We start from the raw sequence: 27,489 nt of genomic DNA, 5'->3' as shown, positions 1-27,489 counted from the left end.
CACCATAACTTCTTTATGGTTAAAAAAAAGTTTAAAATTTGATATCAATAATGAAAGAACAGAAAAAAAAATTGTAAAAATCCAGCAAGGGATTATAAAATAGGCCAGGAGGCAACTAGTCATAAATGAAGAGATTGTAAAGCTTCAAAAATTGCAATTAAAACCCTGGGATATGAAATATGAGCAGCTGAAGGGAAAAGGTGGCAAGAGACCAGACCTTCCAATCATTCCTTACTGAAAATTGCAGGCATCTAGACTCCTTCTTCATCAGTGCACAATTGTCTGAAGTTCATCTTGGGTCCTTCTTAGTCTCACCTTCAAAAAACAGGGAGCAAAGCTATGAAATAACCAGCTCTGATGCAAAATCAGCTTTTTGTCATTGGGAGAAAAAGAAATTCATTTCCTCAGCATGCCATCATGGAGGCGGAGCCTGCCCAACAAATGATTCTTTAGAAAAGAAGGATATTGTGTCCATCTCATCTTATACCTCAAACAGGAACAGAGCATTAAAAAGCAGCCATATCTTCCCACTGTCTATCACAAAATACCAGATATGTTTGTGGGAGGTAGTTTATACCTATGATTATATTGTAGAAAAGCTTTCTTGTGCACATCCTGTTTGGAATGTTTCTTTGGGTGGCTGCCCCTTTGACTGAATAAAAAATCCTAGAATGAACTTTTATTTTAGCTATGCTATCAATTCTTTCATAGCTATTACAAACACCATTGGATATAGTGGGAAAGCTCCAATTCAGGAGTTGTAAGAGTGACACAAAAGGTGATCCTTCTGTTGTGAATCACCCTTTTCTTTTAGTCTCAAGCAGGCTGGCTACAACATGATTTGGGACATCTTTCAGTCTTCAGTAATCTAAAATGGAACCACCTTTTTCATGAATTTGTGTTGTGCCATTTAAAGGTAAGTAAGGTATATTATTCTTAGAATGTTCCACAGAATTGAAGGGAAGGAATGTGGAATATTGCAAATATACATGAAAACGTTTCATCAGTAAATATCAAATGTGTTGTGTTATTTATAAAGGTGTCAAATGGGATTCTCACTTTCCCATTCCCACTCAAAAAACACAGAGAGTTCTCATGTTAAATCAAACTATTTGTTTGTCTACCTCATTACTAACTGCAGACCAAGAATGGAATTTCACTTATAATAAACAAGATGAATGTGCAAATTAACTGAGAACCAATCCACATTTAAGATCTGAAGATGGCAAGATTTGATTCATATAGGACAGCAGTTCCCAACCTTCCTGGCTCCATGGACTGGCATCGGCAGTGAGGAGGGAGGGAATGGTTTCACATGACCAACCTAATCGCCTTCATGCCCAAATGAAGCTTTGCGCTCTTGCCTGCCACTTATGCGGCCCAGTTCCCAACAGGCCGCAGTCCGGTACTGGTCCACAGCCCAGGGTTTAGGGACCCCTGTGATAGGAGATCAGAGATCAAGATCCATGTCAAATAAATTCAAGAAAGTTGTCTTTTTGACTTGAATAGGAAAGCATCAAAATGCTTATAGCTGTTTTATTTGGGGTACAGAATAAAATGAAAATAACAGAGATAGTAGATACCTCTATAAGGACATCAACACTGCAAAATTTGAGATGAATAGATTGAAAGGGTTCTATAGAATTGTGGTATAAAATGTGAGGTATTCCTCTTCTACTGTTTTTAAGGCAGAAATAATAGGAATGAAAAAGAATAGCATAGTCTCTCTGTTATCCAACAATATAGAGCAATCATACTGAAATAAAACAGAAAACACTCTAATCAAATTTAATAACCTAGAAAAAGCAGGTTATGTGCTATTGTGACCACTTAAAAAAAAAGACTGAAGAATGTTTCTGTATGAGAAGGAGAGTCAGAGTTGGGGGAACAGAGTCAAGAGAGGAATCATCCTGGAGTCGTTATGTTCCCACAAGCAGTCCAAGTCCAGCCATCCTTGAATTCCATTAACTCTTATCCAGTGCCAATTTAATGTGGACCATTAGTTGATTAGATTATATATAGGCAGGAGCAATAAAGCAATAAATGGAATTTAATGTGTGGTCCTAATTCTTCATATGTGACAGTTTTCATCCAATTTTCCATATCATCATTTTCCCCCCTAATTTTTAAAGATGGTTTTTCCTATAAAGTCAATTTGACAGGGGAAAAACAGTCAATTTTTTAAAGTAGACATTCTATTCCATGAGTTTCTAACTAATGTAATTGTTTCCAGAGGCACCAGAGTTTGTGTATATTTAGATCCTAATACTGTCCATCCAACCAAAGATGCTGTATATGTATATTCCAAGGTTGCCCAAATTGGAAAATTAACCCCAATTGTTAGCTTTCAGTATTTAATGCTTGACAATAGGTAAGCATGATAGTTCCAGATTCTAAAAACTGAATCCTCTCTTGTTAATTGGAAAGTGTAAAGAGATTCTCAAAATCAAACCACATAGAAATTTTCTAAAGAAGGAATTCTGAAAATATTTTACAGATTTTTAAACTGGAATTCCTCTTAAAATATAAATTAATCTGGGAATATCATACATTTTGAGAGCATTCACCATTTTCCCAAAGGGTAAGGTTTAATGATCCCCATCTATTGATATCTGACGAAACATCCCTCCCACAATTTTATTTATATTACATGTTATATCTTTTGATATATATATTTAATGGATTTGGTGCAAATATGGAATTGATATTTAGTGGATGGGTAACTCAATTTTCACCTATTGGAATCAATTCTGATTTGGACAAGTTAATAGAATATACTGCTATTTTGCATCAATACTAAAATAACAGTATGAGGTTTAGAAATAAACAAAAGAATGTGGGCATTTGTATTCAACTGGGTTATGTTGTCTAATAGCTTTAGCCAAATTATTAAATATTAATCATTAAATTTATTATTAAATATTGATTGAAGCATTAATTAATATAGGTATTAAAAAGCAAGGGTGAAAGTGGACATCCATGTCTAGTTTCTCTAAATAGTGGAAAAATTGGAGAAAACATATCATTAAAATTTACTTTATATTTTCTTTTTATGAATTCCAAGGGATTTTAAAATCTATTTAATACAATAAACATGTATTGTTTGTATATTATATGAAAAGCTTTTCAGCATCTAATAATGAGATTACAAATCTTTATTTTACATCTCCAATTAATCCTATATTATCTGCTGCATGCCTAGTTTTTATTAACCCTGCTTGATTGTTTTAATAACTATTTGTAATCTATTTGCTAACACTGCTAAAATCTTTGTATCAACATTAGCAATGAAATCAGATTAGAATTAGCATGCTAGGTATTATCTTCACCTGTTTTTAGTACACCTGAAGATAAGCTGATTAAATGCCAGTGATAAAATTGCTTGATCAATAAGGCTGATTAAATACCAGTGACAAAGGAGGGAAAATACTGGACCCAAAGCTAACAGGGATTTTACTACAGGTGAGTCAAAGAAAAATAAGAATAAAATGATGTGGAGGCAAGAAAAAGCAAGACTCATTAAAAGTGAGACAGAGCAGAATAAATGTAGGTCTCTATTTTGTTTTCTGTTTCTCCACACAGGTGAAAATCTCTAAATACACAAATAACAGAGCAGCACCTCTTCCAGTGCTTTGACAGGCAGGGTTTTTGAAAGGTGATAAAATTCATTTGCCACCTACTCATGTTAATATCAGAGAACTCATTACAATACTCACATTTCCCCCAGTTTTGTCCATATAGGCAATGAATGTTTGAGATTCTTCAAAGCTAGAAAGCGCAATTAATCTTCAAACTGTTTTGAACCTCTCCAAGATAATTCAGAGTCAGCTGATTCAATACCTCAAACCTATTTGAAAAGCTGATTCAAAGGTTCAATGGAAGCTCCTCTTCAAAGCAGAATTCTGTGGTAGTAAATAGTCAAGTAATCTTTTAAAAGAGCCTGAATGTTTTCTTTCATTCTTCCTCTAAAGGGAGTTTCAGCTAATTGGTGGACTTTGCACCATTCCCAGCATCATGCTAAGCCCAACTGTTTCCAGAAGGACCCAGACATTTCATTTCATCCCGTTGTTTTCTCATTAGGGGAACCTCTTTCTCTGGAGGTAAGAAGCAACTGCTTAGATGACAACTGATTTTACTGAACCCTGACCATTCTCCTTTCAGATCAGCGTTCAGAACAGAAACAGAAACTCCCCAGCCCTGCCTGATCCCCCAGAGGCACTCCCCCCCACCCCTGATGCGAGCGACGTTGAACAGGCCACGCCCAACCTCACCACGCCCACCCATTGGACTGTGATCACCTGGCCATGCCCACCCCAGCCACACCCACCCAGTCCCCCAAGGGCAACCACAATGCTGCTGCAGCCCTCAATGAAATTGAGTTTGACACCCTGATCTAGTGTTTCTGCTACCAAAAGGGACAGCTTCCTCTCCTGGCTAAAAAAAAATCTAAGTTTAAGAATGCTCTTTCCGAATTTATATTGCAGGACTTAGTTCAAAAGCACTCTGCCATGTGTTTCTGCATCTGAAACTTTGAAAATAAAGACTGCAATCTACTTTAACTACCATAATTACAGTCTATTCTTGTGACAGCTGAGTATTTATTTTACAGAGCAACTGAAAAGGATGTTATAGAAATGGAGCCTTAAGTTATAATTACCTAGTGAAAGTTACTTGTTTTTTTCATGACTTACTTTCCTTTACAGTTGGGTTTGCAGAAAAAGAAATACATGCCTTATAACTATCAGCACAAGTATTTTTTCTTCAGTGAGTATCTGATTTTTTTCCCCTACCTCCTGCTAAGTGAAAATGAACTTTTTCTTATGTAAAAAAAACAACTTTCACAAAAAAACTCTGGATCAACTTTGGATTCTTATCTTTTCCACCATGATGTTCTGTCCCCGTCCCACACGCACAGACACCAACAGACATTCAAGAGTTAAAGACCAAACCAGCCGGCAAAATCCTTTTCCTTATGATAAAGGAACTTGGCAACAACCTAGTGGCTGCCTGCCAAGAGTTTATTACTTACGAAGAGGAGAGATAACTTCTCCCCGCTTCTGGTACATCAAAGGAAACAGCTCAATAATTACAGAGTCAATCAAGTCCAGAGATAATCCAGCAAAGTCTATAGCAAAAGTCCGGCAATGCAGAATGGCATGGAAGCTTTCAGCTTTGTTCGTCACAAGGTTTGACTGGCCACCACGCTCCCTTTTATATCCTGTGGGGTGTGGTCCAGTGACTCAGCCTAATCTCAGGCACGCCTTTTCTTCTGTTGCATGCGCTTATCTCTGTGACGCTGGCATGGATCCAGCCAAGACTCATTACCCTCATCACTGTCCACCTGTGGCAGCGTGGACGTGCTTGGCCCCGGTCCTATCTCTTGCCCTTCGGCGGATACCGAAGGCATTGCCAGAGAGGAGGGTCCTGGAGAGGGAGGCCTTGCCAACTCCTCTCCTTCACTCTCAGAGTCCTCTCCTGCCGATGACACAGGCTCAGGTAACGGAGCCACAACACATGAGCTCATGGACAGATTACATATGCATTCTATATAATGCCCAGCACAGTGCAGATTAATAACAACCTTTGTTATTAATGGTAAGATAAAGAGGAGGAGGGAAGAACAAGAGCAGAGGCAGCAGAGAATGAGGAGGAATTCTTTCCTTTCTCAGAACACACATGAGTTTAACATACATATTTAAGGTGGAGCTAGGCATCCTGATTCTAAGTCCACATCTTCAAAAACAGACTATGCCTAAGTGCAAAGAGAGAAATGGAAAACCAGAGAGGGTACTGCACTTTCTGTTGTGACTGCTCAATTATTTGACGCTCTATAGCAGAAGCGTCAAACTCAAGGCCTGGGGGCTGGATCCGGCCCACAGGGTGCTTAGATCTGGCCCGCGGGCCTGCCCTGGAAACAGCTAAGGACTGCCCTGCGGTGCCTCTGCCAGTGAAAACAGAGCCCAGGCTCTGTTTTTGGCTGTGACGGCCTTCTGCAACCCTCTGCCAGTGAAAACGGAGCCTAGGTAAACCACGTGTGGCCTCCCTGAGCTTCATTTTCACTGGAAAAAGAACTGCAGGAGGCCATCGTGGCCAAAACTGGAGTCTTGATCAGTGACATCAAGCTGGCCACACCCACCCTGACCTTGCCCCCAGCCACACACACACACTAGCCCCTTGAGGTCAAACACAACCCTGATGTGGCTCTCAATGAAATAGAGTTTGACACCCCTGCTCTATAGGCATGACTGAGGACCATCCATAAACAAATTAGAGTGGAAGAAAATTGCCATGGAAGAGAGACAGGAACATAATGGAGAAGATACTCCATCCTCTTCACCAGCAGTTGTTTTTCTTTTTGAAACTACTTTATTCATTAGAGCATAAATGATGCCTGCTGGATTGAACCCCTACAGCCCATTCTCACAATAACAAACCAAGGCAGCCCACTGGTCTTCATTCAGACAGGCACACTGCCATCCATGCTAATAGCCATTGACTTCCATGAATTAGTCCAACCCATTTTTGAAGCCAACCAAGTTAGTGGCCACCAGCACCCACTGTTACAGCAGTTCAGAGGGAACCTCTGTCTTAAGATTTTTTTTAACTGTCTCCAATTAGATTGACTCTTAAGTCTGAGTCTCAAGAACTATAAAAGCCCTGGACTCTGAACAAGTGTTTTTTTTTAAAAAAAAAAAAATACTATAAGGGTTAGGGATAGTGGTGAAATCCAAATTTTTGTATTACCAGTTCTGTGGGCGTGGCTTGGTGGGCGTGGCAGGGGAAGGATACTGCAAAATTCCCATTCCCTCCCCACTCTGGGGCCAGCCAGAGGTGATATTTGTCGGTTCTCCAAACTACTCAAAATTTCCACTACCGGTTCTCCAGAACCTGTCAGAACCTGCTGGATTTCACCCCTGGTTAGGGAGATATTTTATTTTGAAAGAAACCCAAGATATAAAAGTAAAATGTGAAACTTACAAGTTTATAAGTGAGTGTTTTATATTGCTGCTACTTTATATTTTATACTATAAACTATACTTTATATAGTATACTTTATGTAGATTACTTTATATAGCATATTTTATATAGTATACTTTATATAGTATACTTTATATTGTTGCTATTTCTATATTGTTACATTAATTACAATTATTGTAATGGTTGCAATTATTATACTCTGTTTCAATATCACATTCTATAGTACTATGTTTTCTTCTTACAAATAAAATGTTCTGCCTTAATTCCTCTCTCTGGAATTTCCTCTCCTTTTTTTTTCTTCTCCGTTTTTGGTCAACAACTAGATTACTTGCAACTTTTTTTTCTTGTGCCTCTATGCTTCTTTTCCTCAGGACTATTCACCTCCACCCCCCGAAAAGAAATCACCTTTTATTCAACTGATTCCAATATAAGAGAATATTTGTAGTTCAGGGTGGACTGTGCGGTCCTTGGACCTCTCTGAGGTCAGTAGTTTTCTTGCAGACGTTTCATTACCCAGCTATGTAACACTACAAAGTAGTGCGGTTTGCTCTCTTTATATATACTAGTAGCTTGTTTTAGTTTTTATATTGTTGTAAGTTGCCCAGAGTAGAATTTTACAAGATGGGCAGCTGTGCCCCTTATAAATGAATACATAAACACTTGAAAGCAGGTCTCACTGGATTAACCAGGGCTTGCTTCTAAATAAATTTAAGAAAGTATTGTCCACTTATCAACAGGAATAACAAAACTTCTTTTAACTCATTCAAATGTATTTTAGTCAACTGTTTCTAATAGAGCCGACACAAACAGCTTGAGTGGCACAATTCAGGCAGTGTCTGCCATGTACATGTTTTGTGGTTTGATTTATTTTTGATGATGAAATTCCCAAGTACAATTATAATGTTTCCAAAATGTTAAATACAAAACATTTGAGGACTGTGACTGATGCTTCCTGTTTCTATATATCTCCTTTGTGTTTAGAAAGGACAATTAATGGCTACATGCATCTTGTTTCCTTCTGCAGCATTGCCATTGCTTGTAATGCCACTTTTTCAAGCTTTCTCATTCTACTTTATAGTCCAACGCAAACTCTGGAGGGTAAGTATTCAAATAATCCATACCAAATATTAAAATAGTAAGATTCCCACCCACCCCCATGATAAGTTTCTAGATTTATAATTTTATTTCCTTAAGAGGGCATGAAAAGGCTAGACCTGTGATGGTGAACCTATGACACACGTGCCGTAAGTGGCACACAGAGCAGTGGTGAAATGCTACCGGTTCGGGCCAGTTCGCCCGAACCAGTATTAAAAAATAAAAGCTTTAAAAAGTAAAAAAATGTTCTGACGATTGCGCATCGCACAGCTGATCTTCAGAACTTTTTTTTCCTACTTTTTAAGCATTTTTTTTACTACCGGTTCTCAGAAACAGTAGTTAAAAATGCTTTAAAAAGTAAAAAAAAAGTTCTGAAGATCAGCTGTGCGACAATCAACTGTGCTGTGTGATTTATATTCACTAGAAAGCAGAAAATCCTGCTTTCTAGCGAATCTAAATCGCGGGGCACAGTTGTCCCCCGCCCCACTCTTCTACTTACCTTTGCAGACTCAGAAAAAGCTTCTTAGCGCCTGAGGTGTGCATGTGTGCAAAGTGCGAGTTTGGCACACATGTGCGCGTGAAACAAACTGGTAGCAGATTTCAGAGCATTTCACCCCTGAACAGAGCCATCTCTCTGGGCATGCAGAGCCGTCATCCATTGCTCTTTCGGGTTCTGGCGCGCTGGCCAACTGGTCTCATGCATGCGAGAGTGCCAGAAACCAAAAGAGCAGCAGTCCGGTGTGCATGCATGCGCCGGGAAGATAATCTTTCAGTTTCCGGCATGTGTATGCCCAATGGCCAGCTGGTCTTCATGCCCAGAAGAGCAAGGGGAGCAGAGCTGCCAGCCAGGATGGGCAGGCCAGGGCTTTTGTCCCTCCCCACCCAAGCAGGCTTCTTGTGCGGCCCCAGCCCTCCAGCCTGCTGCACCGATGCGCGTCCACGGTCTGGAGCACCCGGCCAGCTCAGGTGCACGGGGCAGTGGGGCAGCGTTTGCTGGCTGGGTGGATGGCAGGGCCCCCATCCTCTGCTCCTGCTCCTGCAAGGGATGAGGGGGCGATGGCAGTTCTTGCACTGCCGCTTCCAGCTGGGATGCTGGAGCAGCCAGGAGGAAAAGGAGGAGGAGCTGCCATCAGGGAGGCAAGCTGCCTCAGCAGGACCAGAGGAGAGCACAGCATGGAGATGCCTCTGAGGGGTAAGAGGCATGTCGAGCCTGCTGGGAAAATGGGAAGGCACCAGTGAGGGATAAGAGGGGGGCTGTGCTGGCTTGTTCTTGGTGGCAGGCTGGGAGGAGGGCACTTCATCCTGGCCAGAGTTGGGGAAAAGCTCTCCCACCTGCTGGACCCCCAAGTCGAGCCCTGGGAACACCAATGCCCCTTACCTCCAAGGCCAGGAAGGGGACCCAGCTTTCCAGTGGAGAGAGGTAGCATTCCTTGCCCAACTTTCTCTCCCTGTCCAGGGCTGCGGAACCCGGTTGTCGGTGGGGATGTCCTGCAACCCTGACAGGGACCAGGGGGTGGGCAAGTGGGAGGGCAGGGAGAGGCAAGGTCCCTCAAAAGCAAGGCAGAGCCAGTGCATGCACACTGGACAGCTGGTCTTTGCGTGCACGTGCACGCCAGAAACCGGAAGACCAGGTGGCCGGTGCAAATGCACGTGCTGGAAACCAGAATATCATCTGCTTTTCCGGTTTCCGGCGTGTGTGCATGCACTCCCGTTTCAGCACTCGGTGCCAAAAAGTTTTGCCAACTCTGGGCTAGACAATTTTAGGAGCATATAAAGTTGGCATGGGGATATTGTTAATAGAAAAGTCAATGCCACCCAATTCTAAAGTGCTTCCCAGATGAACTATTGTTGGCTATTAAAAGGCCTTTTACGAAGAAGGCATTAGATTTTTGTCTAAGGAAACAAACATGTAGAATGCATGATGGGGAAAGTTGGAGGCATAAAGTTGGACAATGACATCGGTTGAACTAAGAATGTATAAGAATTACAATCCAACTTTCTTAAGCAGTGATTTTGAGGCGTTTGATTCAGAAATGATTTATGGTGGCTGGAATATAAATATAAAGGTATGGTTCATATTTCTTTTTTAAAAAAGAACTAGGGGGATTAGAAATGGGGTTGGACCAGTGGTGGGATTCAAGTAATTTAACAACTGGTTCTCTGCCCTAATGATTTCTTCCACCAACCACTTTGCCAAACTGCTCAGAAAGTTAACAATCGGTTCTCCCGAAGGGGTGCAAACTGGCTGAATCCCACCACTGGATTGGACTTATTTTTTTCTAATAAAGAAGATGGCAGAAGAGACTTTTCCAGCCTTATTTCATTTCATTTCATTTTCATTTTATTTTCATTTTATTAGATTTCTATACCGCCCTACTCCCGAAGGACTCAGGGCGGTGCACAGCCAAACAATAAAAACACATACAATACAAAATTTAAAAATAGAATAAAATCAAATTAAATAATTTTGGCCCCGACAAATTTAAAACCCCAAACTTTTAAAACCAATTTAAAATTGAATATATAAATACTAAAAGATATTTAAAATTTTAAAAATCTTTTATAAAAGAGGGGGAAATTTAGGCCAGGCCGGCCTGGTGAAATAGTAAGGTCTTTAAGGCGCGACGGAAGGTGCGCAGATCTGGGATCCTCCGTATCTCTGGGGGGAGCTCGTTCCAGATAGTAGGTGCCCACACAGAGAAGGCTCTCCCCCTGGGGGCCGCCAGTCGGCATTGTTTGGCTGACGGCACCCGGAGGAGCCCCTCTCTATGGGAGCGTACCGGCCGGTGGGAGGCTATTGGTGGTAGTAGGTGGTCCCGCAAGTACCCGGGTCCTAAGCCATGGAGCGCTTTAAAGGTTGTAACCAAAACCTTGAAGCGCACCCGGAAGACCACCGGGAGCCAGTGCAGCTCGCGCAGGAGAGGTGTTACATGGGAACGCCATGTCGCTCCCATAACCACCCATGCAGCCGCACTCTGCGCCAGTTGGAGCCTCCGGGTGCTCCTCAAGGGGAGCCCCATGTAGAGAGCGTTGCAATAGTCCAGGCGGGAGGTGACAAGGGCATGAGTGACCGTGCGTAACGAGTCCTGATCCAGAAAGGGACGCAACTGGCGAATCAGGCGAACCTGATGAAAAATCCTCCCGGTCACGGCCGTCAAGTTCTCTTCTAAAGACAGCCGTGAATCCAGGAGGACGCCCAAGTTGCGAGCCCTCTCCGTGGGGGCCAATGATTCGCCCCCAATAGTCAGTGATGGCGTCAACTAACTATATCGGGACGTCGGAAACCACAGCCACTCAGTCTTGGAGGGGTTGAGCCTGAGCCTGTTCCTCCCCATCCAGATCTGTACGGCCTCCAGGCACCGGGACATCACTTCAAGGGCATCGTTGGGGTGATCCGGGGTGGAGATGTACAGCTGGGTGTCGTCAGCGTACTGATGGTACTCCACCCCGAAACCACGGATGATCTCGCCCAGCGGCTTCACATAAATGTTGAACAGGAGAGGCGAGAGGACCGACCCTTGCGGCACCCCACATATGAGGGGCCTCGGGGTCGACCTCTGTCCCCCTGTCAACACAGACTGCGACCGGTCAGAGAGAAAGGAGGAGAACCACCGCAACACAGTGCCTCCCACCCCCAACTCTTCCAACCGGTGCAGCATGATACCATGGTCGATGGTATCAAAAGCCGCTGAGAGATCTAACAGGACCAGGACAGAGGAGCACCCCCTGTCCCGAGCCCTCCAGAGATCATCAACCAACGCGACCAATGCCGTTTCCGTGCTGTACCCAGGCCTGAAGCCCGACTGGAACGGATCTAGATATCACTTTTATTTAAAGTGATAATCTGCCATGCACTATAGACAAGCACCCTAATTAAAAATGGCTGAAATTTTGTGAGATAAAATTTCAAAATCTCTAACAAAATCTCTATATTCTCACCTGATATCACATAAACATGTCATAAAATAATGAGGGTGGAGATTCATTCTCCAAAGTTGTGGGTTGGTTTCCAAACATTTTGTTATCAGGCTAGATAATCTTCAGCAGAGTTTAGGGGATGTTATTGTCAGTGTTCTGCTTATAAGGGTTTTGTGTGGTCAGAAGGTCTTGTGATGGTGAGATCACATCAGGTCAGGGTCACATCAGGTCAGGGTCTTGTGATGGGTGGGTCACATCAGGTGAGGTCATTGGGAGGTGAAGTGCTGGTTGGGGGGGTTGCACGGGCTGGTTGAAGGTCAGTGCTGTCACTGGTTGATTGTGCTTTTGATTTGAGTTCTCAGGGGTTCATAGGCTGGTTGTAGAACAATGTGTCTGTTGATGGAATTGCTTATGGAGTTCCAGGCTTTGATAAACTCAAGTGTGAAGGTGGTAGTGTGGCCAATGATTCTTGCATTGCTCCAATTGAATTGGTGCTGTTGGTGTCAGTGTGGGCAGAGATTAGGGATTTAGGATCGTGACGATCGACTACCAGCTGGTGTTCATGGATCCTGGTTTTCAATTGATGTAATGTTTGTCCCACATAGAATTGGTTGCAATTTTTACAGTTGATTTTGTACTTTCATCCTACTGTATCTTGTCTTTAGTTCTGGATAATTCCTGGTGGAGTGTGGCTGTGGGTTTGCAGGCTATTACTATTCCTAGAAGTTGAAGAATTCTGGCTGTCATTTTTGACACCCCTTTTGTGTATCACAAGATCTACTGACCACATGAAACCCTTATAAGTAGAAGAATACCAACCTTAACATCCCCTAAACTCCACTGAAGATGTTACCTAGCCTGGTAACAAAATGTTCAGAAACCAACCCACAAGCTCAGAGAATGAACCTCCACCCTGAGCTACAAATATTTACCACTATTGCAAACTGAAAATAATGTTTTTAAATGAGCTCAAACAGATCTATATACATGCAACATTGCTGCTTACAACCACACATGGTCTCTTGTATTGATAATCACTATATAAAAAGCTTGTCTTCCCTGATTAATTTTTAAAAACCCTTATAGCAATATGCAAAGAAACTTCTCTCCTTCTCCATCACTTTCTAGAATGATGTGAGCTCAAAATATTGTACTTTTTTTTAAAAAAAACAAGCATACTTAATCTTGTCTAGGGAATTTTTCTATGGGTCTTTTCAATACATTAAATCTGTCAAAAAGAAGCCAGGGTAGAAATGGTTTTGTCAAAATGGGCAGTAAACAGAGCAGAGTTTCCAGACAATATACATCTGGATCTCAGTAAGATTCCATGGAGGGTGTCTACTTGGAGCAAGAAAATATGCTATTCTAATGCCCATTCCTTTTCCTTTTTTCTACAGGAAATGGCATGGACTCTGGCATTTTATATCCGATTCTTTATTACCTTCAACCCCATATTGGGATTCAAGGGTGTTTTGGGATACCACATTCTTGTGATGTACTGTTCATCTTATGTACTGTTTTCTTTGTGTTTCACTAGTCCTTCACAGACTCTGACTACTCTCTAGATTATTCTACCCCAAACTTGTCCACTTCCATATGTATGGGCTTCAACTCTACCATTGGCAGTAATAACTTTGCTGGCTGGGGAATTCTGGGTGTTGAGTTGAGTGCCCAGACTGTGGAAGGCTGTTCTGAACTTACCCCCAAAAGTCCCCCTCATTTTTAGGACACCCAAACTCATTTTCTTTCTGTTGAGGACTGGTGCACATGCATTCATCACTTATTGACTGCATCATACATCATTTTATAATCTGCATATGTGATTCAACCACCTGCTTTGATGTAGCTCCATGAGGTGAAGCAGTCCTCAGTTCTAAGTGCCATATTGAATTGCCTGCCTCATAGGACAGTGGTTTTCTACAGGTTTGAGCACAGGAAGACAATAGGGACTAGCCAACTTTTTCCCAATAGCGGGAGAGTTTTTCAAAGGATACTAAGTTTACAAACAGCACTTTCTAATCACTTTCAGAAATTGCTGATTAACTACTTCTAAGCTATTAGAATGACAAGTTTGAAAATGCTGGATAAATTTGCCTTTCATCCTGAACAAAAGAAAGATTTAATTATAAGCTTAGAATTTAAAGAATCTGAAATAATCATCAAAAAGTTCAATATGATTTTGATCTTAGAAAGTAACTAATGGGCTAAAGGTCCAGATAAAATTGGACCTAAAATGTTAAAACTTTTATAATAAGATTTTAGAATTAATTATAAACTACAAGCATCTTCATGTGGAAAATAGATCCTGTTTTGGTTTTTACAAAACATAATACAAATGAGTAATTTCATGATTTCAAAAACTGGATACAAGAGGGGACTAAACATATTTTTTTTTTATTGAAAAAGTTTTCAATTACAAATTTTCCCCCCTTTTTCCCCCCCTCCTCCCTAACCCCCCCCACCCCATCCCCCCTGTGACTTCTTCAAAATAAAAACCTAGTACATAACAGATTATATAATATTTTACCATCCCCTTACTCCCCCCTCCAAATACTGACCCTTACTTCTAGTGATATTATTAATATTATTACTTCCCCCTCTTACCAAACACTTCAAAATAACATTCCATTATAACACTGTATGATAACTTCTGATTTAACACAGTAATATTATTATAACTCCCAATTTATCGATAGTCTGCCCTTTTTTTTCCCCTTCCCCATACTTATGTCTGTATATTAATATAACATTTCAAAACAACCTTCCACTTTAAAACTATATAATAAATCCTACTTTAACATTTAATCTTTTGCATATATTAATATAACATTTCAAAGCAGCCTTCCCCATGAATTCTAGTTTTACATTTATTCTACTCTATCCATTTCCTCCACTCCCATATATATGTCTCTTAAGCATCCCTTTTTTTAATCTATACAATCAATACACTAGCCTGTCTCCACCCACTTTCCTACAAGATTACCATGCACAACAATTCTTAATATCTTTATTCTTCTGCCCATCCTACTAAAAAAAATATTCCCTTATATAAACAAAATCAATGACTTTAAATTTATAATCCATATAATATCTTCTTTGATGTCTTTCCACTGGATTGCTGACTCCATCATCCGGACTAGGGTAACATAACATCCCAGTTGCAACAGAGTATTCAAAATCCTCAGTTATCATCTGCCCCCATCAGTAATGAATATCTTCACATATATATATAAAAAAAGAAAACAACCACCCGAGTGACTTTATAATTGTAATCCATATCTGTAATAGTGGCTTTCTTCAGGATTATTAATTCCCATTCTCATAATGGGGTAACATCCAGATCTTCTGCATGCCCCAGCATAACTCTCTTGCCTTATAGCTCAACATAAATATAATACGTTAATCAATAAAAAAACCCAAAAATAGATAATTCCAATCCAACAATTCATAGGCCCTTTTCACATCCCAAAATTACAGCATTGCAGAGGTCTGTCACTCTCCTCAGGATGATATCAACCACTACTTCGCCTCATCCATCTTTTCATATATTCAGTCATGTATTTTTTCAAAGTAACTGGCTTTACTGTTGCTTAGTTTAGAAATTTTTATTTTTGTGAGACCTGTTTCTTTTTTTCCTTTCTTTTTGTGGGTTAGCTCTCCATCCTGATTTCCTTCCTGCCAGTTGTGTATCAACTGGTCGATTTTCATTCTGTTTTATAACTTGATCCTGTTGGTTTTGCTTTTGTGAATCATGTTTCTTTTCTGTAAGTTGTATATCAATTGGTTGGTTTCCATGGTTATCTGTAACTTGGCGAGTCATCACGTTAGAATCCGATGCCACTTCTCTCTTATTTATAAATAATCCATCTGAGGTATCTGAAGAATCCAAAGGCAATTCATCTGCAAAGGCCTCTGTAACTCGATATTTTTCGTTTATTTCTAGCTCCTTCTGCTTGTCTTGTGTTGTGCATAAAGATGTTAAGTTCATTTTTAAAAAATTTTGATAAAATCCTTCTGCTTTTTCAACAGTATTTAATTGATATCTTTCTCCTTGATATCTCAATATTATACCAATTGGAATATTCCATCTGAATAAGATATTTCTTTTTTTAAGCTCAGCCACCAAGAAGCCAAATTTCTTTCTTTCCAATAATATCTTAGGCGGGAGCTCTTTATAAATCCAAATCTTTCTTCCAAAAAATTGCAAAGTAGACTTAAAGGATTTCTGCACAATATTATTTCTTATATCTTTATCTGTAAAATAAATCACCATATCTCTAGGCAATTGCCTTTGCTTTGCAATCCAGGAGTTTATTCTATAAACTCTATCGATCCTACAAAGTACCTCCTCAGGTTGAACCTTTAAAATCCCAGCCAGAACTTCAGAAGATATTTTTCTTAAATCCTCTCTGTTATTTTCATGTAATCCTCTCAGTCTGATCGCATATTCAGTAAAATTATATTGCATCAATAAAACTTCCTTTTCAATACATTGCTGTATATTTTCTACATTACAATCAGCTTCCATTTCAGGTTTTTCTTCTAAACTATTGTCTTGAGTATTTATCAAATCATTCTCAATTTTTTCTATTTTATTTTCCAAATTGTCTTCAATTTCCTCCACTTTGGACTCTAATAGATTAGTATTTGTATCCAGCCTGATCATAAATTCTGAGAAACCATTAGCCATTTTTAAAATCTTTTGATGCAAAATATCAAACTTTAATTGCACCTATTCTTTAGTTTCCTGCTTAAATTTCTCAAAGTTCTGATTCATAATCTCATCCCTTCTTACAATCTCCTCCAAAAGAAATTCAATTATATTAAAATCAGTTTTCTGAGACTGTAAGTTAAGAACTTGTTCATATAATTTGTGGATGGGGGAATCCCCCCCCCCTGCTTGTTTGTCCAGCTTTATAAGCCTAAACGCCATATTTCCACACAGGCAAACTTTTTAGAAAAGAAAAAAAACCCCAAGCCTCTTTCCAAACAGGATCCGTATCAAATCAAATCTCCAGGAAGGAGAAAACACAAAAGTGTAGCTTTTTCTTCAAATGTAGCCAGGAGCATTTATTCCGCTACTTTGTGGCTTAATAAGAAACGGAAGGACTTTCCCTTTTCAACTTCTCTGCTCCAGTTTCAGCAGTTGCCATTTTAAAAGACCTTTTTTACTTTATTGAATATCCTTTGCAAAATAAGTATTAATACTTGCAATTTAGGGTCCAGGTCCAGATCCAGATCTCATCCTCTTTGATTAATCTGTTAGTTATCTTGGAAAGCTTGTCTTCGTAGCCTTGCTCTGCAAAAGGTCTCCCAACACCCGGAGCAAACGGCGAGTGCTATAGGGAGCGTCATCTGCTCGCCCCCAGGAGTAAAAAAAAAACTCTGGGGGCTACGGAGAGCTCTACCTACACTCACCTGCTCTGTCTCACATTTCCTCCTGGAAATGGAGTTTTTTGAGCTGCCTTTCCGCTGTACAGGCGGCTCTTTACAGGCGAAGGGGCTGGCGGTCCCAAGGGACCGTCTGGTGGCTACGAAGAGCAAACCGGAAGTCTGGGGACTAAACATATTAAGTAGTGGAAAGATATATAGGACTGCAGGATAGTACAAAATGTTATGAAAATAAAAACACTGAAGGAGACTTTTAAAGAACAGAATTAGAAAATAGTAGCCATAATATCAATGTCAGTAATGATGATGCTTTAATGGATAAACTATGTCCAAAGCATGAAGAAATGTCATTTTTAAAACAAATTTTGACAAAATGGAGATGGTATTGAAATTGGATTTACACCTGATAGACCAAAATAATGAGTTAGAAAAGGATGTTTCACAGGAACTTTAAAAGAAACTGACTGAGGTTTTAAATTTTAAAAATGAAATACAAATGACAAACCAAGAAAGTTATGTGGATAATTTTTTTTCAACTGGAATTTAACAAAAGTCTTGTTAAAGTCTTGAGAAACTTTGTGTGATAGGACAAAAAGAAATGAAGAGAAATAAAATCTTATGACAATATTTGAATGAGCTAAAGATTAAGTAAAAGGATTGAATATAAAGTTGGCTTATTTGATCAATGTTAAAATAAGATAAGTTATTATTTCTGACTCTTTTTTGACTTTCTGCTGACACAAGACAAAAAGAATAATGTTTTAAGAGTTTGTTTATAAATAAGATATGGGATGAAGAGATAAATGTTTGTAACTTTATAGAGTGTGAAGAGTTACTAAATTTGTTTATACTTATTGTGATGAAGGTTGGAAGTAACCTCTTTATATGCTTCTTTTCTCTTTATTATATTCTTACTTTTCTTTCTTTTTCCTTTAACTTTTTACTCCTTCTCTCTATTCCTTTTTATTCTTTGAGTTTATGCTGTCATTTAGAAATGATAAGGGGCATCATGAGGGGCTAGAGGGAGTAGCAAGAACAACCTCACCAATTTGTCTTGCTCTAAGAGGGTCACCCATTTGTCATTATACATCTATCTGGGATATAGCCAAGCCAATCTGTAGTTTCCATTCTGTATAAGTTTCCATGGAATCTGATCAACCTTCCAAGTATGTCCACTGACTCAGAAAAACTGGGGCTCCTGATCTTGGATCTGACTCATTGTTGCGGGGGGGGGGTGTTTCAGTTGGACAAGTATTGGTTTCCAGAGAAAGGCATCATTAGGTCTAGTGCAGCAGTCCCCAACCTTTTGGGCTGTGCAGACCGATGGTGGTGTGGGGCAGTAGTGTGTGTGGTGGTGGTGGCAGAGGGAGAGGGGATTCACATGTTCAACCTAGTCCTGCACATGTGCAAATGAAGCATCATACACTCACCTGCCTCTTCCATGGTCTGGTTCCCAACGTGAGACAGACCAGTACCAGTCTAGTGGTCTAGTGAATGACTTGCATTCTAAGCCTAGCAAATAAACCAATAAATTGTCCCATTGTTCTATTTAATGGCTGGTTTGTGTAGATATAGTTTCACTTCCTCACTTTGCCTCATTTCTGTCTCTCAGTCTTCTTGACAGTATCTTATTTACATGGATATCACAGACGAGTCATCTTCCTATGCACATTGATCATGATAAAAACATGGATTGGTTCTCTACACAGGTAAGAGAAGTCTCCAAGATAAAATAGATGGCTGTACTGTATATGATTAAACTCTAGCCTGTCTGTATAATTTTATTACATGCACAATAACTCACAGAACCATAATAATCCAATTACCACAGTACCAAACTATAATTTGCATGTGTGAAAGCTAAATTCATTTTCAGAAGTTATTTTCATCTATTATTTTTTGATAACACTTTTTCTATGGAATGGTAAAGTTTGAATTGTGTTTAGAAATACCATGCCTTTTCTTACAGAGTATGGTTGCCCTCGTTTTTGTTTGAACTGTATAAAAATGGAAATGAGATGAGCGGAACAACTATCCTTTGGCCTCATTTTAAGATAATAGCACTAACCAAAAGAGAAAACAGCCTGTGCAGGAATCAGTTCTCTGTTTTCCATTCCCAGCATGAGGTTTTCATCCAGATCAGGACATTCTTTTTAGAAAAGGAGGCCTGTGAGTTCAAATCATACCAGACAACTTGGTTCAGTCTGGAATAAGTAAGGGGAAGATTTGAAAGTAACTGTTGAAAAGAAATGTTTCACAAAATGAAAAATAGACTCAGCCTTCCATCCTTCCAAGGTAGGTAAAATGAGGACCCGTTTTGTGGGGGCAATAAGCTGACTTTGTATAAAATAGAACACCACTTAGGGGGGGCCAAAAGCCCTATTAAGCAGGTATATACAAAAGTACGAAGGCTATTGCTTAAAAGTATTGTAAGCTGCCCTGAGTCTCCAGAGAAGAGCAGCATATAAATCAAACTAATAATAAACATATTACTAGAATTACATTTTAATTCTGTCAGAGTTTGCAATAGAAATCAAATCCAGAAAGCACACACAGATAACTGATTCAGCTGGATCCATTAACTTCTTTATATACAGTACATAATAACAGATGAAGTATTTAAAATACCAATAGTTGATTCTTCCAAGGTGGTAGAAGTTAGAGGCAGGATACAAGGCAGGAGAGAACAGATAGTTTCATTTCAGCAGAGCAGACAAGCATGCACAGACTGCTTAGTTTCAGTTTCAGTTCTCTGCACAGACTCAGAAGTTGCAGACTAAGATACGCCCTGGCTCCGGTCTATCTCCGCTCCCAATTGGCTGACTTAGTTGCTATGCCTATTCATTGGCTGTACTTGTTACCATGTCTCTGCCAGTTCATGGATATTCTAACACTCCTACCTTCATGACTGGAAGAGACATAAATTCAATTACTTTAATATTCTTCAGATACCTGTATTTGAAGACCCACAATCACAGTTCCCTTCAAATACCTGAGAACCCTTTTACTGTGATACATCCTTTGTAATGAAACAAAGATCATCCACAAATGCTGATAATTAACAATCCCTACCTTGTAACTTTCCAGTGTATATGCAACCATCAGCCTTGCAACTCTTGAACCCAAGACCTTCAATGCATTATCTAAAAATATATTCCAATTCTTGGCTGACTGCTTCAGCTCATAAATAGCCTTGTTCAACTTGTACACGGTGTTAGACTTTTTACTTTCATACCCTGGTGCTTGAACCATGTAAATTTCTTCCTCTAACTCTGCATTGAGGAATGCAGTGGTTATGTCAAAATGCCAAATTTTATGGCCATATGCCGCTGCCAATGCTAGTGCGAGTCTTATGCTTTCACCCTACAATTGGCACGAACTGTAGTGCACATTTTTCAACTGTGAAAAACTTTGTGCCACTAAGGTATAAACCTTGATTTATATTGTATCTCATTATTGTGCAGTTTTTTTCTTGTACACCCACTTGCATCCTACAGCTTTGCTACCCTGTGGCAAAATCATAGATGTGAACATTTTATGTTCATCCATGGATTTCATTTCCTTGTCCATGGCTTCTTTCCACTTTACTTGTTCTATTTTAGGTAATGCCAATACTTTCTTATAGTTTCTTGGCTCATACCATACATTATACACTTTTACTTTACTAGCAGAATACCTGTCAGGTGGAATCCTCTTGTTCTATCGCTCTGACCTGCGTGGCATTGACTGCTGCTGTGTTTCAACCCTTTCTTGCTTCATATCTTTTCCAGCCTCTTCAGTTTCTCCTCCCTGAACGCTGACACCGTCACTCAGTGAGTTACAGTCACTAAGTGAGTTACCATCACTAAGTGAATCACCATCACTAAGTGAATCATTCTAAAAGTTTGCATCAATTCTGTTCCAATTTTGCTCTGCAAAACTAGCAGACCAGGAAATCACTATTCTTTTGCTTCCATCGCTAAAATGATAGCTTTTTGAGCCTGGCCCATAGACCACTAACCTGAGCTTTCTAGCCTTTGGTTGTCTCTTTCTTCTAACTGCTTTTGGAATATGCACTCATGCATTGCTTCCAAAAACCCTTAAATGTGCAAGAGATGTTTTCTTCCCATATAGCACTGCATATGGAGTATCATTAATTGATGAACTCTACAGCCTATTGATTAAATAATTAGCAGTCAACATGGCTTCATCCCAATATGATCGGCTCAGACCAGAGTCCTCCAGCAGCGAGTCCTTCATGATTTGTAAGACTCCATTCTGTTTCTCAACTACACCATTCTCAGCTGCTGTATATGGATCAGTGTATCTCTGTTTTATTCCTAATTGTCCCAACCACTGTTGAAAACTTGTTGACAAACTTCTGAACCTCTGTCGGTCTGCAGCTGACATACCTGTTGTTTATATTTTCTTTCCACAAAGCTTATCCATTACTTAAATTTCTGTAGCATCTCTATTTTACTCTTTAGTAAATAGCAGAACCCATATAGTCATCTACAATGACCAGCACATACTTTGCTCCTCTCACACTGGCTTGTAGTGGCCCAACCAAATCTGCATGTACCAGTTCTAGAGCTCTTGTTGTCTGCCTTGTGCTACACTTGCTTACTGGGAACGTCTTGGACTTTGATGATTTGCATACTGCACAGTCCAAGTATGCCTTATGTCCCTTTAAGTTCAACCCTTCTGCAAACTGTTGCAAAACTCTGAAGCTGGCATGGCCAAGCTTCCTGTGCAAAAGCCTGGGGTGGATTTATCCCAGAGCTCCTTAGCCTTCAGGAAACATTCCATCTTTGCACCCCAAATAATATAGTTCTTCTGCCCCTTCTGAGGCAGAGAGCTTTCCTTAATTTCAACAGCCATCCTGCAAGCAGGTTTCTCATCTGCCTGGTTTCTCACACGGGCAATCTTTCAGCTTAATTACAATTCAGTCTTTCTGTGTGCTCTGGGCCCTTAAACTGTCAGAGTTTGCAGTAGAAATCAAATCCAAAAAGCACACACAGATAACTGATTCAGCTGGATTCATTAACTTCTTTATATACATAATAACAGATGAAGTATTTACAATACCAATAGTTGATTCTTCCAACGTGGTAGAAGTTAGAGGCAGAACACAAGGCAGGAGAGAACAGTTAGTTTCATTTAGCAGAGTTTCATTTTCATTCAGCAGAGCAGACAAGCATGCACAGACTGCTTAGTTTCAGTTTCAATTCTCTGCACAGACTCAGAAGCTGCAGACTAAGACACACCCTGGCTCCAGTCTGCCTCAGCTCCCAATTGGCTGACTTAGTTGCTATGCCTATTCATTGGCTGACCTTGTTACCATGTCTCTGCCAGTTCATGAATATTTTAACAAATTCTGTGTTTTCAAAACTGTACACTGGTGACTATCAGATTTGATACAAATGAATATTTAAACTCTACTATTAGGGTAATATACCATATTAGATGCACCTACCTTTTTTGTTTTTTAAGTTTTTTTTATTATTTTTTAGACAAACACACATACAAACATACAATGTATTTTCTTTGAACAGAGTGTTTGGCTGGTTCACAAATTTAAACAGTGTTTAGTCATTTCAATTAAATTTACAATTTCTATATTTCCTTTTTGCCATATTTACTCCTCATCTATTTTTTTTAAAAAACCAATATTATCCTTCATTCTCATCTCTAATCTTAATCAAATTCAATTTTTCCCTTCTATTCTATATTATACCCCTTCCCATTGTCATCTATTTTTATATCCATCCTCTCATTGGTTAATTATTTAATATTACAATTGTTTAATACAAATTCAACATTTTTATATAAATCAATTAGTTATAACTATGTTTTTTGTATATTAATCAATATGAACATGAATATTCCAATTATTTCCATGCAATCCAATTTCTTACAAATCAATTAATTATATTTACCAATAATAATAAACCAAATAATTTTCCCCATATATTCCTCCAAACCACAACTTAACCATTTCTGCTTTCAACACAATATACAATTAATAGTATCTCAATTATTACAATTCCCTAGTTAAATAGAGCTTTTTTTCCTTTGTGTTTTAAAATCTTGAACTCTCCTCTTTTGCTCTAAATTTCCCATTGCTTGCACCTACCTTTTTTGGTGAGAAAAAAGAAAAAGAAATCTCTCTCTGCCTCATTTTGTCACGTTGCAGCAAAGAGCCTGCTTTACTTTCAGTTTCATTTTTTTCAGCATAGCTAGGGGAAAAAAATCTGCTCCAGCACTTTTTGCAGCAAGCAGGAGAGCCCTGCGCAAATCAGCTGAGAGCAAATCAGCTGAGAGTCGGGAGGCCGATCTAATCAACTTGTGCTAATTAACCTATGCTGAAGCTGAAAGGGGCTGTTTTTTCTTGCTGTTTGCTTGCAAGAAGGTAACTGCTGCGAGGCACAGGCCAAAGGGTGGGGGCCAGTGGGTGGGCAGGGCTACATTCAGTGTATAAGACGCACCTAAATATTCACCCCCTTTTGGAGGGTAAAAAGGTGCATCTTATACTCCGAAAAATACGGTAATTTAAGATTTCCAAAATTCAATATATTTGTCTAGAAATACTAGTTATATACCAATACATACAAACCAACACGAATATAAATATAAATCATGGACAAATATAAATATAAATCATGGATATTTGCTTGTTCTTTCTTTGTTCACAGTATGTCTGGATTAAAACTTGTCTTTCTCTCTTGTCCCAGCTTCAGGCAACATGCAATGTGAATCAGTCTTTTTTCAATGACTGGGTAACGGGGCACCTGAATTTTCAAATTGAGCACCAGTGAGTACTGATTTAAGGCAATAAGACAGATTTTAAGCTATCAGTAAGAAACTGCTTCATAGTTCGAATAAGACAAAAAGATAGTAAAGGATCACAACTTCTTTGCCTTCCTTTCTGCCTACAGTCTCTTCCCTACGATGCCTCGGCACAATTTATGGAAGGTGGCTCCTTTGGTGAAATCCATGTGTGCCAAACATGGCATTGAATATCAATCAAAACCCATGTTCACTGGCTTTGCTGACATTGTGCAGTAAGTATCAGACTGCAAAGACTATCAGGTCAGAAGAGGAATTGGGGATCTAGGAAACATTCAATATATAAAGGTTAACCAAACAGCAAATCAAATGAAGGATCTGCATGGTTTTGCTCTCAAGAGTAGGGGAAAGGAGAACATGCAATTATATAAACATATTCCTGAGTGTGAAGATGTCAAGTGAACACTAAGTCCTCAGAAGCGATCTGGTATGTAAAGTATGAAATTGTTAATGAGGACCAAGATTTTGGATGTAAATTCAGCAGGTTCTGACCAGTTCTGGAGAACCAGTAGCAGATATTTTGAGTAGTTCGGAGAATCGGTAAATACCACCTCTGACTGGCCCCACCTCCATCTATTCTCTGCCCCCTGAGTCCCAGCTGATCGGAAGGAAATGGGGATTTTGCAGTAACCTTCACCTGAAGTGGGGAGGGAATGGAAATTTTACAGTATTCTTCCCTTGGAGTTGGGAGGGAATGGAGATTTTATAATATCCTTCCCCTGCCAGACCCAACAAGCTACACCCACCAAGTCATGCCATGCCCACCAAGCCAAGCCCACAGAACTGGTAGTAAAAAAATTTGAATCCCACCATTGATGTAAATCCTTTAAGAAAAACAAGCCTAGTATCAGAAAGGGAGAAATGCTAATCATTAAGCATGTATTCTATCACATGCTTCTTTTATAAAATTAGTTATTATTAAACAATTAGTTATCAGTTAACATCAAAGAGCCATTGATACATGGTAGATCTCAACAATACAAGCAGCATTTAAGTTGGTAATATTTTGATAGGAGCCATCAAGAAAAGGATGTAAGTTATACACTAAAGTTGCAAAAAGCCCTCTAGAAATAGGCAATAGAAAACTATTTCAATATTGCTAGCCTGAAAATTACATGTCCAGGTAGGCAGACATGTAGGCAGATTCTGTCCTCTCCCTACCACCATGTCCTTGCAATTTGGGTGCTTGGATAAGGTGCTACTTTATAATAATAACATAAGTCCATAAAACATCAATGCAAGCTAGAGATTCCCCAAAGCCCCACAACTTTAATCTTAGACTGTCTACTGTTGACCTCACCCCATTCCTAAGAGGTCTGTAAGGGGCGTGCATAAGTGCACCGACGTGCCTTCCATCCCTGTGCTAACAACCCCATTTATTCATATCCATTTCATGTATTCATAATCTTGTATACACTTATATCTATTATCTTATACATGCTTGACAAAACAAATAAATAAATAAAATAAATAAATAAACTATCAAGACATGTCAAATACCTAAAAGGAGAAACAACAATCACTGAGAGATTTTTGTGCTGCTCACTCTGTCTTCAATATACTGCACTTATTCTGAATTCAACCCTCTGCTTGAATCAGAGACATGATTTTTCTGAATAGGTTTTAATTCTCATAGCAATGAAGCAGGACTTACTTTCTGTTTTGTTTTTTTCCCCCAGTTCCTTGAAGGTTGCGGGTGAAATCTGGTTCAAAGCATATCATTGTGAACAGAAAATACAAAATCCTACAATCTGCCTTCAACAAGAGGAGTGAAGAGACATGATGGATCTGAGATGGACCTGACAGGCATCAGGCATAGAAAACCTAAAGTAATTTGTGGATGAAAGAGAATGCTGAAGAGACTTTTGGTCTCAGCTGAACTTTTGGCATGGTCCTAATGAATATAAGCATTGCAAGTAATACATATTTTCTTTCCTGCTTCTGAGTCTTGGATGCATCATAAAGATGTAGGAAAGTTTCTCAAAAATGTTCATTGAATTGCTCTGTTGCTGTTTTTCCCCCCCACTTGATCCCTCTTTTTCAATGGTCAGAAAAATAAACTTAATAGCTGTTATAGTGCATCCTGGATTAGGGAATGAGACTAAGCCACATCAGCAGATACAAAACATACTGAAGATGCTAAGAAACCACTTCATATTTCTCTCATTTTGTTTCATCATTTGGAGACTCCAAATCACTTACCTGATGCCTATCTTGCCCAGAGCTTCCAGTGCTAATATAAATATTAATATTTCTTCATTAATAAAAAGAGAAATAAAAAAGTATCTTGTACCAACATAGAAATTTATATATCTCACAAAGATGACCATGCATGATTATATAAGCTTCTCCTTGGGTTGGGAAGGGTGACAAGTTTCAAGTTTATTAGATTTCTATTAGATTTCCCGAAGGACTCAGGGCGGTGTACAGCCATATTAAAACACGTAGATTTATAAAATTTTAAACCAATTAAAATCGAATATAAAAATTTGGCCGGCGAATTAAAACACACATACACCCATTTTAAAATTCGTACTAGGCCAGTCCGGCTTGCTGGAACAGAAGGGTCTTAAGGGCGCAGCGAAAAGTACGCAGGTCGGGGCTAAGACGAAGCTCTAGGGACAATTCATTCCAGAGGGCTGGTGCCCCCACAGAGAAGGCTCTCCCCCTGGGTGTCGCCAGTCGACATAGTTTGGCCAACGGCACCCTGAGGAGTCCCTCTCTGTGGGAGCGTGTTGGCCAGTGGGAGATTGTTGATGGCAGAAGGCGGTCTCGTATATACCCCAGTCCTAAGCCATGGAGCGCTTTAAAGGTGGTAACCAACACCTTGAATCGCACCCGGAAGACCACCAGGAGCCAGTGCAACTTGCACAGGAGGGGTGTTACATGGGTGCGCCGAGTCGCACCCATAACCACCCACGCGGCCGCATTCTGGACCAGTTGGAGCCTCCAAGTGCTCTTCAAGGGGAGCCCCATATAGAGAGTGTTGCAGTAGTCCAGACGGGACGTGACAAGGGCATGAGTGACCGTGCACAGGGCATCCCGGTCCAGAAAGGGACGCAACTGGTGCATCAGGCGAACCCGATAGAAAGCTCCCCTGGCCACGGCCATCATGTGATCTTCCAAAGACAGCCGTGCATCCAAGAGAACACCCAAGTTGCAAGCCCTCTCTGAGGGGGCCAAGATCTCGCCCCCAATAGTCAGCGATGGAACCAGCTGACTATATCGGGATTCTGGAAGCCACAGCCACTCGGTCTTGGAGGGGTTGAGTTTGAGCTT

General features: G+C 39.8%; 1 protein-coding gene across 1 annotated transcript in view; it reads left to right on the top strand.

The window, feature by feature from the left end:
- The window catches only part of LOC139327488 (acyl-CoA (8-3)-desaturase-like), a 73,392-nt gene extending 47,409 nt beyond the window's left edge, over positions 1–25,983 (top strand). The window contains exons 4-12 of the mRNA XM_070957327.1: positions 815–916; positions 3,972–4,100; positions 4,704–4,764; positions 8,003–8,076; positions 13,389–13,486; positions 18,995–19,091; positions 24,096–24,175; positions 24,300–24,425; positions 25,890–25,983. Of these exons, the coding sequence (XP_070813428.1) occupies positions 815–916; positions 3,972–4,100; positions 4,704–4,764; positions 8,003–8,076; positions 13,389–13,486; positions 18,995–19,091; positions 24,096–24,175; positions 24,300–24,425; positions 25,890–25,983 (861 nt within the window). The remainder of the gene's footprint in view (positions 1–814; positions 917–3,971; positions 4,101–4,703; positions 4,765–8,002; positions 8,077–13,388; positions 13,487–18,994; positions 19,092–24,095; positions 24,176–24,299; positions 24,426–25,889) is intronic.
- The last annotated feature ends 1,506 nt before the right edge of the window (positions 25,984–27,489 follow it).

Source organism: Pituophis catenifer, unplaced genomic scaffold, assembly GCF_029215685.1.
Source record: "Pituophis catenifer annectens isolate HBS135680 unplaced genomic scaffold, rPitCat1.0.hap2 SCAF_1, whole genome shotgun sequence".
Lineage (NCBI taxonomy): Eukaryota > Metazoa > Chordata > Lepidosauria > Squamata > Colubridae > Pituophis > Pituophis catenifer.
The sequence above is the reverse complement of the archived record's forward strand: the minus strand, read 5'-3'. Positions and strand labels throughout refer to the sequence as shown.